Below are 12,590 nucleotides of genomic sequence, written 5' to 3' on the forward strand. Positions count from 1 at the left end.
TTTGGCGCCTTAGTGAGCGTATCTGGCAGCAGGACGGTGAATGTGGGATTGAGTTAAAATAAACTAAAGCAGTAATGAAAGAATATCTCCCCCAGTGCAGTGTTTTTCAGTCCTGTTCCCAGGGGCTGCCTGCCCTGCATGTTTTGGATGTTTCCCTGCCCCAACACCTGATTCAAATGAACAGGTCATTATCAGGAGCGTGATGATGAGCTGATTATTTGAATCAGGTGTTGGCCTCATGCCTGAGTGCATAAGTGTGACTTATTGATGTGTTTAGAAAAGGAAATGTTTAAACAATGGAGCTGAAAAATTATGTTGAATAACAACATTTTTAAAAAGGCCATATTATGCTTGTTTTCAGGCTCATACTTTTATCTACGAGTGTCTACGAGATAGATTTACTTGCTTTAATCTTGAAAACCAACATTTTTCTCATACTGTACAAGAGGCTGCAGTGCGGGCAGGCTCTTGTCAGCTAATAGGGCCACTTAGCTCCATGGCTAATTGAGCTACTTGATAGAAGCAGCCTGTCAATACAGGCAAAGATAGCAACGCAAAGAGTATAGTGAGCAATAGTAAACACTTATGCTGCCCCCTATAGTTTTGGGGCTGCCTTCAATTTCTGGCCATTTCCTACAAAATACTTCAAATAAAGCCTGATTATGAGTTTAAAGAAAACTGCAGTCACGTAAGATAAACTGTTCTCCTGAAGGAACGTTGGATACACTACATGTTCCTCCACCAGCTATGAACTGGCTCTGAAGGTATTGTCATTACATTGTACTAAATCTACAAATCTATCACTTTTACCTGTCACAGGAAATTATCTTTTATTATGTAATGTATTTTTTTGTGATTATTTTTGTGATTATAAAATGTGTCAGACTAAACATTTGTTCAGTGTTTTGCACACAAACAGAAATGAATATTCAGACTGAAGCACCCTGGGATTACAGAAAGTTGTAGTGTTGGTGGTTTTGAGTTGTGAGCATGTGGCATTTCAAACACTGACATTTGTTCTGTCAATTAGTAAATAGAGCGTTATTGATGGAGAGCTCAGTTGAATAGTCTCCTCTGGGGTTGGATATTAGTAAAGTGAAGGGTGCTCTGCTTTCTGAATTCCCTCAAGACTAACTGAGCTGCACAGAAAATCATTTCACTATGCTTCAATGGAGCTGCTCAGAAAATATAGTGTCTGACCAGGCAGCCCCCAGCAGTAGTAATGATATAGGGATGCTGTGGCTGATCGGAAGCCAATTGGTACTGGCTAGTAATCCTTTTTTAACTGTTTATAACTGTTCTAAAAGGTGGCATGAAAAACACAGCAGACACAGAGAGGAGAGGCACGTAATAACTGCACAAACTGGAATAACATTATAAAATCAATGGCCCAATCCCATTTCCAAGTTTGTTTGCTTTATTTCCCACCCAGTATTGGAATACACCAAAATATGGGACTGTCATGTACAAATCTGCAATAACAAAGTTATGTTAGCAAGCTAATTACCTACCGAGGCATCAGTGAACTGGATGCTATTGTTTTATGTTTGTTATGAAAAAACGGACCACATTACACTGAAATGCCAGTGACTTCTCAAAACCCTCGTTTTAAAGTGTGCCCCAGAAAAATCTCCATTTGGAGGGCCATGTAGCCCTGACACATCACCCTACCCCTCTATCCCAACAAAGATCGGGACACCTACCCCTAGATGTGAAGGCACAAAACAGAGGGGTAGGGATAAGTGGTCAGGGTAAGGGGTGTATTGGGATTGGGCCAGTGTCTGCAAAAAATGAAGACAGAGCTTGACGGAGTTCAAACCCTGTTCACTTTCTCACCCCCAGACATCTGTCCAATCACTGAGTGAAGTGGGCAAATGTGAAATTGTGGTTAAGGAAAGAGATAAAAACTCTTTGCAAAATGCAGCCTCCCTGACCACAGGCACCATTTACTTGTCCAAACCATGGCTGTAATAAGAAGAGCGCATACAGTGTCCATTTCACTTTGCTCTGCAGTGATCATACAGACTGACTCTCTCAGTAAATACAGTCATTATTCAAACTCCTGGTGATGGAACAGAACCACTCTGTCATTCTCGCACATCTGACATTACCACAGCTACCTGTCCTCTCCCTGCAGAGGAGAAGCTGATTCACTCGCTCTGATCACTACAATACTGATTGCAAGAGTAAACGCTCTTTTGAATGACAGGTGTTTATGAGAATAGTGTTGTAATCAGGGCCCTGGGGCTGGGCTACAGTGTGTGATCCAACAGATGCCTGTGGGTCAAAAAAAGTATTTAAATTTTGTCATTATAACAGTTTAATATTCATTTTGTGTAGTTTCATATCGCAATCATAATATTTGTCAAAATAATCGGCATATGATTTTTTGACCATATCGTGTATCCCTACTTTACAGTCATAGACTCGCGCAAAAATGGTCACAACTTTGTTAAACCTAAGCAATAAATATAGCAGCATCAGAGGCGTGCTGTTCATGCTCACAGATTATCTGTGGTAGGACGGAGGGGGGAGGGACAACTGGAAATCAACACTGACCCTATCCCATCAGTCAGAGGGTTGGAGGGATGATCCGAGTCACTGGCTGACCTGGATACCCTCTAACCCATCCCATCCCTGTCTATGAGGGCAACGTGAGAAGCATTTCACACTACAGCAGCCAATGATTTGAGATCAATGCTGCACAAAACCATCACTGACTGACTGCGTTAGATATTGAACGTCTGAGGTGTAGCCCTTACAGCAGTCAGTGGAGCTAAAAGCTAAAGATTATCAAGACAGCCCCTCTGAGGCAGTCATGAATTAGCCTGATTTCTTCTGTTTTTGTGGACCGGACCATCATTCTGTGCAGTTATCATTGGTCTAAGTGAGTGTACAGGCATGCTGTCCCCATCACTCCAAAGCCTGGAGCATTGTGTCTGTGTGTGTGTGTGTGTGTGGACAGCTGCAGACAGAGGAGGGATCTCTGTGAACAATATAATCAGGATAACAAATCTTACGGTCTGCTCTGGACCCTCTGCTGCGGTCGCTCACAAAGTCTTAATAAGGATGTGAACTCTGTATGAAACATGTGAGTGAGTGGGTGAAAATCATTTATTATATAGATTCAGAAATGAAATCCTATAACGGCATTCTACTTTTCTACAATGAAAAAGTTACACGTGGGTATTTTATAAGTTGTTTCTAGTAGTTAAACTCAATATTTAAATTATATAAACTATTTTTAAGACAACTAAATGAATATATGAAGTATTTCTGGCAGTGTGGAGAGGGATTTGAAAAGTGAAAGTTTAGGGTGAGGCCTGGAAATGATGTGACTATACAAAAAAGCTGCAGACTGTACTACTACTACTGCTACTACTTCTACTACTAAAAATATTATTTATTATTTTACGGCTCTGAAGAAAGTTCAAAGTTGAAAACCTTCTAAACCACCAACACAATATGTGACTGGTCCTTACCTGCTGCGGTGTGGAGAGCGCCGCTACGCTGTGCAGACTGAGGCACCGCGACGCACACCTCGCCCTGGAGACCGTCTCCGACCAGGTCTCATCATCATCATCAGTGTCACCGTGCTGCCTCCTGGCGCACACACCGGAGCTGGAGAGGAAAATAATCCACAGAGACAGGCTCGTCATGACACCGCTGCTTGTGGCCAGCATCTTCTTCCTCGCGTCCAGGAGAGGGGCTGTAAAACAAGAGGATGCGGTGAGGAGTAAACTGATGGAAGTCCACTTTAACAAGAATTATATAGCCAAGGGAGGAGCTAGAGGATCTAGGCGTCTACACAGTCAGGGTCAGGATGCTGAGAGGGTTTAACTCCAGTCGGCGGAGCTGTCAGTTCACTGAACTCACTGCTTGTGCCATTAATAAAGCGCCTAAACTCACGATAGGAAAAATCAATGACTGAGAGGAATGTTTGCTCAGAGTCAAAGCAGTCCATTATTAAATTAATGAGTTTGATCGTCAGTCAGATAAAAAAAACAAAAAAACAAGGATGATCAGAGAAATGCTGAATATCGGATCTAATAATCAGCCAGACTGATAATTGGTGGACCCATTGTATACAGCATATACATACATGTAAACATGTATACTTTTACTTTTAACTGAACTTTTGATACTTTTGATATCAGATACTTTCACTAAAGTACTACTCGTCTGACTGACTTTCTCTCTTACCAAAGTAATAGATTAACACTTTTGGGTACTCCCTGGATATGCAGGACTAGGGCTGATCCCAGCCTTTTTGGAGGATTTAATTAAGGGCAATTTAAAGCAACATTATGTAAGTTTTTAACCTTAAAATAACAGCTTCAAAATCATGTTGATGGTTCCGTGTCTTGTAACAGGGTGAATGGTGTCTCCTCTGTCACTTGTTTCTGCACTATGTAACTTCAGTGAGAGGGGAGGATCACAGTGTTACATACATGTTTACTTCAACGTACAAGTTTTCAACACATAACATTATTATGATGTGATGAGTTTTTCCTGCAACTGCAATTACATGATGATGAGTCCTGGGATTTTCTGTTTCTGAGTGGTGTTGCACTCAGAAACTGTGGGGGGTGCCAAATCACACAAAGTGCCTATTTCTACACAATGTTGCTTTAGTGATTTTGCTCTTAAATAATGCTAAATCCCTTAACCCATTAAAATTGTTACAAAACTGTCTAATGTTATTATGTATATTTTTGTTCATTGTACAGTGTATTTATAACTAAAACTAAATGTGTTGCTCCAAATAGGACATGTACAAAATGACCCCTACATATACAGTACCCTCCCTGACCTCATTTATATCCAGCAATACATTTATAAACAAAACCATTTCAACTTTTCCTTTATTTCTTCAGTTACTGTAAAAGCAGAAAATACACATTTGTTTTATCACATCAAACATGATGATAAACACTAGATTATAGTTCATGAGAACATTTCAGGAGTTTTGTAACATTGCTTATGAGTTATTTTCAGTGGCTTGTCATCATTTTATGGATCTCAATTGAAGCAAAATCTTCAAACTTTGCCTTAGTAAATTCACAACGTATGCACCATCAGCCAGTGCTTCTTCTATCAGAGGCTAAGCAGCTGTTCTCCTAACATGTTTAGGGCCTGGCTTTCATATCGTGAGGTGGAGGTGATGGTGTTGGAGCTACAACTAGGTGAGACAGCTGCCAACCCAGTCAATATATTGCATATTGCCAACATTTATTCTGGTGATTGGGTTGGGCAAAGGAAATCTTGATATTGATGCACAATTGATATAGGATGCTGTACCCATACTGCCCGTCTTTACTGTGCTGTGCTGGTTGGACTACTTTTGTGCCGTGATTTAGTCCAATGAGTAAAAAAAAAAAAAAATCATGTAAGTTGGGGTAAGTGATATTAAGTGATAACTGATCATAAGCGATGGACCTTCTGTCTGTGATGGGGTCCTGGGTTTTGTTATTCCTGTGGTCTGATCTCTGACAGGTGTCTCTATGGCAGGATTTGAAATAAGAGACACTTTTCATCCTCTGCAATGTGCAAATGAGAGCCCTAACATCATTTGGAGCCCAACTAAGAAACCACATCCAAATTCATCAGTTGAAGGCTGTATTGCAAAATCCTGGTGAAATAAGGTCTAAACATTTCATCAACGTCTTCAAAAAGTCGGTTAAAAAACTTTTAAGTTTTTAACCAGTATTGAAACATCTTTTCAGCGATGGCCGGGGCTGTTTTTTAAACATATTTTCAACAGGAAAATGCTCACTGGCTAGATTTGTAGTGTGATCCTTGTTTGAATATGATTTGTAAATATCACTTTTTCTCTTTGTTTATCCAAACTCCACTGAAACGTCCATTAAGAATGTGTAGGAAGGAACCCATAATGGAAGTACAACCTATCATCACAAGAACGCTGGAATCATGACAACTGTGAGCATATTCTGAATGTGCTGCCACCGTCTTAGCAATACCTGTGATGTTATAATATTTCATAAGATTTATAGCATCTTTCCAGTGGTTTTCATCTGTAATAAGTCCTTTAAAGGAGAAGTTTATTTTGGTGAATTGAGTTGTTTTAAACAGACAGGTGGAACTTTTTCCAGGAGAGTGAGTGTTCTCTTCTTAGCCCAACTAATTTCAGGAGGATACAGGCAATGTATTTTCCAGGGAATTCCAGCTGTAGCGTTCACTAGTAGCTGCAAAACAACAGCATTTTATGGACTCCTCTATTAAAGTAACCACAAACATATCTCTCATAAGCAGGAAGGGCACCGCTGCTTTCCTTGCCCAGGGACAGGAGAAAACATGACGCGTCGGAAACTCTGAAGAGATCCTCCTCAGGTTGTTGGTTCTCTCATGCCTGGCACAAGGGGCCCCACTTGTGCTGCTGGAGCATCCTGCGGTGTTAACGAGATGCCTATTTTTCCCAGCCGCATCGCATTTATAAACACACACACTCATACTGTTGTGCTCTCTCTCAGGTTTTATAGTACTGTGTCTTTGGCCTAATGAGCCTTTGCAGCTGAGAGTTTTTACCTCTCTGATTCAGAGTCAGGTTCATTACACCGCTACATGGTCCATCTCATATACTAGAAGGCGATAAGGTGTTCTCAGAAGCCAATAGAATTCCACGTGTTTTGACCCAACTGACTGAATCCTTTTCAGTTTACTCACTGGAGAGACTAACAGGGAGCCCACAACTAAAGTCTCTGTGGTGCTTTCTGTTTTGTTTTGCATCTGCTTGGGGTATTCCTAAAATATGCTGCGAATGAAGTGAGTGTCTCCAGATCTGTGTGGAGCTGATGCTCTGGTGGTCCACCCACAACAGGAAGAAGAAAATCCCTGGGAGCTCCCCGCTGCGGGCTTGACTTACCGTTTCGCAAATAAAAACAACACACTATGACAGTGTAATTGACTCATCGTGTGTGCAGCTGTGTATGGCAGTGTGCAGGGGCTAGTATTGGCTTTTTTTCAAAATGTCAAATACAGTTCAATCAGGAGAGACACAAGTAAACATGAATGCAGAGTCTTTATTTGATAAAAAAAAACGTTGGTGCTGATTTGACAGATCTGTAGAAATAGAGCACCAATAGAGCACCCTTGACACTGGTGATGGCTTACTGGTGGAGGGGCAAAGTTAGGAAGCAACACACAGCAATGACAGCAGAGAGACAAAACATGTGCGGTGGTTTATTCTTTAGCTAAGATGATCATTGGAGGATAGAAAAGACTTAAATAGATTGTAAATTGGATAATAATTGAGGCGGAATCTAAGCTTCACTATGATTGAGGCTCCTTATTATTCACAGTAACTAATTCAGGGAGGGAAAAAACCTTGAGTAGATAGTTGTAGAAACATAACCAATACAGACTCTTCCATACCAGTCTGAGGAATCACTGGTGAGAATGAAAGTGCATCACCTGCAATGGCCTTACCAAAGCCCCTGACTGCAAAGGGTCTCCCATCCGTGGTGATAAAATGACTGAAATGAACTGAATAGCAAGGTTTATTATTATTAATAATGAGAGGGACAGCTGGGTCTCAGGCTGGCAAAGCAAGGGGAAATCACTGCAGATCCCCGTCTCTACCACAACATCCCAGATCAAGCTGTGAACCATGTTCAGAGCCGACAGGCCGCAGCACTTCAGCAGAGGACTCTGTGTTTACGTCATTGATGCTTGGTGCTCACATGCAGATGGACAGTGTTTATCTGATGTTGAACTTTTAATGTAAAGATGCCGACCAATATTATCGTCAGTACCTTGTTGCTACTCTTTACATACATTATAAAAAAAAAACCTTGACAGCGACCAGAGCTCAACCCATTGAACACCATGTAAGACAGTGTTCACCACTTTAGAGAATAACTTTTGGAAGAATGCTATTTATCACTCCTGCTCTGGGGATCTAGCTAGCACATTTACACTAGACAAGAACTGTGATTGGTCAGATTGAGCTGCTTGTGTTTTCTCTGTGTGTTTTTTTTTGCTTGCATTTTGGGACTTGAGCTTGGTACTAAAGCTTACTTTTCGTTTTTCAACCTGCCTGCCTCTGTTTGTCTTGCATTTGGGTCCTTTCTGTAAAACCATAAGATATTGCTTAAAAATCTAATTTTGGAGAGAAAAAAATGCCCATAATAACCACAATAGATAAAGATCACTAATCATAAAAAATGACTTAAAAAGTTCCATGAAAAGTGACATCAAATAAGTTTCCAGAGCAAATCACCACATCAATTGTGATAAAATGAGGACTATTATTACATTATTCAAATTGAATGCGGGTCTCACTGATGACAATAACAGACAAACGTTTATTCTTCTTGCCTAACTAAGAAGAGTCCATGTCGAGTTTTGTCTCAAGTGTTTGTTATACATTCAGAATGCATCAAAATGTCCCATACACCACTGTGAACAGCAAGAGAATAGTCATGTTCCTTTTGCTTTATAGTGCTCCTATACTGTCTGACATACAGACATCCTCTCACTGTGCTGGGTGTGGAGGATCTCCCTCATTGTTCTCACTGATGCTCTAAATGCTGTTTTGGATCCTTTTCAATGAAGACAAGAATAAAATGGAGAAAATGCAGTCTTTGGTGAAACAGTAAAGGATAATTTGATTCATTACAGCTATAACAAAGACACTACCAACACGCCAAAGAGGTAGGCTGATGTGTTACTACCACAGCAACATTAACGACATATACCACCCAATTATCTAAATGTGTCAACTGTGTTTTACTTTGCAAATAGTAGAATAGAAAATAATAAACATTTCACATCATCTTGTTTTACATTCCGCAATAAAGATCCTGTACTACCAATACCAGAATGAATGAATAAGGTAGGACTCTAGCTAACGTTAGCATTATTTCATAGACACTCGACACAATCTAATTCAGAAACTCTGAAAGCAACTCTGAAAGAAAAGAAGTTTAATTATTATCAAAACTAGCTAGATAGCTAGCTTCTTTTATTAATGTACAATGTCTCCATTGGCTTGTGCGACACACATGGTAAGCAATGCAATGATGGTAGTGAGGAAGGCAGACGAGACGTTCAACTGATGTCAAGGTAAACATTTCTTTTTAAAAAATGGTATGGTCCACTTTAGGAGCATTTTAAATTGTGTTACAAGATTCTTCCAGGCATGAATATGGGAAATATATTGTAATACAATTACAGCTAAAAGGGATTTATTAATGTTTCAACCACCTCGGCCTGTTGTTTTCACCTCTTTTGGGGGCCAGGGGGTCCAAGTATCAAATAAAGCGGTCAGGCCCCTACCATATTGTTGGAATGTCAATCTATTGCCAGATTTCAGCATTGTCATATGCACAGCTGAAGAAACAAGTTTCCCTCTACAATAAAATTCTTCATTTGCCTTCCACTCTGAATGCTGTTTTAGAGTTAAATACTAGTGACCAAGTTAAAAATATCAAAACTTACAAAATATAGGAAACAATAACAATAATATATAAGCTAATATAAGCTGTTTAGCTTAATAATATAATATTTAACTTGAGTGAGTGACTGCAGTGTTATTGTATCTGACTGAAATGATTCAAATAAGACCAGTTTTTACATTTTTTTTCTTAAATGACACATGAATATCAGACGAGAATCAGTCCAGACAAATATCTGTATCGGGATCTGCCGAAAAAAACCCACAGGAATTCAAGTCTGTTGTGGATTTCCCCCCACGTGTTTTCCATTGCTTCAGTCAATGCTCATACGTATGCACGTGTCTTCCTCTCGGCATGTGTGCTGGAATCCCAGATTTCGTTGTGGGGTCCTCCAGGCTCCACACAGACAGCTGAATGGTATTTCCACACTGCTCCCAGGCACTTGTTACAGAAGGGAACCCCACTTAATGGGATACACCTCTTAATAGAGGAGGTTGGTCATTCCCTGTGGTTTTACTGAGTGTGGAGTCCACATTCTGGGGTTTCTCACCAGCAACAGATCTGATGGAAGCTTGTTTATATATTGTACAATCACAGGATAATGTGTTCAGATGGTTGCACGTGAGGAAACAGCTTCAGGTCATAATTCAGTAGGAAATTACAAGTAAGTTGTCCAAGGTTCTTTGGTTGAAAGAAATTGTTTTGCTCAAACATCAGTTTATTTCCACCTTAAATGTCAGTTAAGTATTTCCACACTGTAAAAAAAATAGTCCTGCATTGAAAATGTTACCAGGTTATCTATATACGTCATTTTTTATCTCTGATCACAGTGGCAGCAAACAATACAGGATAGATCTGATGTGCATCTCCCCCAGCCACTTCCTCCAGCTGCTCCTGGTGAATCCTGAGGGGTTCACAGGTCAGATGGGATATGTACTCCCTCCAGCTCTGCCCCGGGGTCTTCTCCCCACTGGACGTGCCCTGAATACCTGCACAGAGAGGTGTTCTGATCAGATGCCTCAACCACCGCAACAAGATCCTTTCACTCCAAATGAGAGGTTGGTCTGTCACAGGCTGCTTCTGGATATCTAAGCTCTTCACCCTGTCTTTAAAGATGAGCCCCCGAACCCAACTGAATACTTCCAGTCTTTCTGCTCCAGTCACTTCTCAAAGCAAGCAGTCATGCTGTAGGTGAGACCTGGACATGTTGATGGACACATAAGAGAACCACTTTCAGTCTAAGCTCGGTCATAATCTTCACAAACAAGGGATGTTAATGATTAATGATTAATCACTGTTAAGACTTTTAAATGTATTAAAAATTGATTTACCGACAACCAGAAATGGGCACAGATGCATAATTTTCCAAATTACCAATACATAACTCTGATTTTGCATCAATCAAATAAATCAAGTCAGTAGTTAACTTATTTTAATTTATTATGGAAAAATGTCCAACATTTTTCATGTATTATTAATGATTAACAGACAATCGTTTGTTAAGGCAGCTGACTAAGAAATTGTGAAAAATGTTCATCCCCTTCACAAACCAGGTCTTTTAAAATGACATTTCTACACTACTTCTAACATTTAAATAAACATTTCTGCAAAGTTCAACATATTATTAAAGTATCTGAAAAGTTCTGTCTCATTTGTTTCCCCTCAGTATCCTCCTCTGCCAAATAAAGCCGGATTAACCCATAATAATAATATAAAATACATTTAAATTAAAACTTTTCCAAGTTTCACTTTTATTAATTGCATAGGTATCTCTTGGTATAACACACATACATCTCAAATCTACTACCAGTTGCCAGTTTATTAAAGCTGGGGTTGGTAATATTATAGAAACCAGCACCAGAAAGTCTTGAAAGTATCCAATGGAAAAACCCCACCTCCTTCCTCTAGGCCTCCCTCCAAAACACATGAAAATGCACTGCCTGATGATCTGACTCTCTTAAATGACACAATTATATAAACACAAACGTACCTCAGTCTGAAAAGACTACCCGGAATGACTGTAGGTATGTGCTTTGTGCTAAGTGGGTTAACCGCTGAATGAGGCTGCTGCTGAGCTGAGCACAGCAGCTCTGTTCTCTGGCTCTGGTGTTGTGTGTTTTGTGCTCCTGGGTTAGCTTTGAACGACAGGCCCAGGCTCATTGTCATCGCTAACCATATCCAACTAGAGCAAAAAACACCTACCATCATTATCACGACCGTTAACAACGAACATGGCTATTGTAAGTACTCACCACTGTCAAGCTTGCATGTTAGTATTGGGAAATTTTGGCTGCACTTTCTCTGCCATTCTGGTTCTTTACCAATATAGTATCTACGTGGCCTTGTGGAAGTCTCCAGTCACGCGCAATGAGTACGCGTGCAGAGTGTGTGCAGGCAGGTAGGTGAGTAGGTGGACGGTTCAGTCATGTCATGAAACAATTGGATGAGCTAATTAGAGGCCTGAGGCGGCCACAGATACTGGATGTTTTTTTTTAATTGTCAGAACATCTGATTTATTAATTGTTGTCAGGATGATTTTCTACTAATATAACAGTCCTGAAATAAATCCTACCATCATGAAGGTTAGAATATTTATATTGACACTATTTTAAAGAGGTGTTGATTCCACTTTTTGATCATTTTAGAGGATGTAGTTTGTGTTTCTGTTGAACTGTACTGCATTATATTGAGAGGTGTTTCTGTTATTTAGCCTACCCTCATTCATATACAGTAAATGAGGTGGCTGAGTAAAAGTCCAGATTTCAATCGCATCCAGAATTTGTGGCAGGACATGAAAAGGCTCCTCACTCATAATCCCCATGTAACCTGACAGCACTGATTTGCAAAGAAAAGGGGGAAAAAACGCAATGTCCAGATGTGCAAAGCTGATAAAGACCTATCCACACAGACTCGAGGCTGCAGCCGCTGCCAAAACAGCATTTACTATCTTTACTGACTTAGAGGGGACGAATTCTTCTGCAAACACATAATTTATATTTGTTATTAATTTAGTTCACTTTACAGAGATCTGCTTTCATTTTGACATTAAAGGGTCTTTCTGTTGAAAAAAGCAACATTTCCTCTCTGGAGAGATGGCCCTTACATAAAACTGTTCGGTCTATGCAGTAGAAAACTAATTTTGAAATTGGTGCCACATGACCAGAGAAAACAAAA

The 12,590-nt window shown here is 40.1% G+C and overlaps 1 protein-coding gene across 1 annotated transcript in view; it reads right to left on the bottom strand.

The window, feature by feature from the left end:
* The window catches only part of anos1a (anosmin 1a), a 29,026-nt gene extending 25,062 nt beyond the window's left edge, over positions 1–3,964 (bottom strand). The window contains exons 1-2 of the mRNA XM_073462727.1: positions 3,910–3,964; positions 3,483–3,709 (exon numbers count right to left, since the gene is read on the bottom strand). Coding sequence (XP_073318828.1) covers positions 3,483–3,709; positions 3,910–3,964 — 282 coding nt within the window. The remainder of the gene's footprint in view (positions 1–3,482; positions 3,710–3,909) is intronic.
* Positions 3,965–12,590: the final 8,626 nt, after the last annotated feature.

This window comes from Pagrus major, chromosome 24 (assembly GCF_040436345.1).
Source record: "Pagrus major chromosome 24, Pma_NU_1.0".
Classification (NCBI taxonomy): domain Eukaryota; kingdom Metazoa; phylum Chordata; class Actinopteri; order Spariformes; family Sparidae; genus Pagrus; species Pagrus major.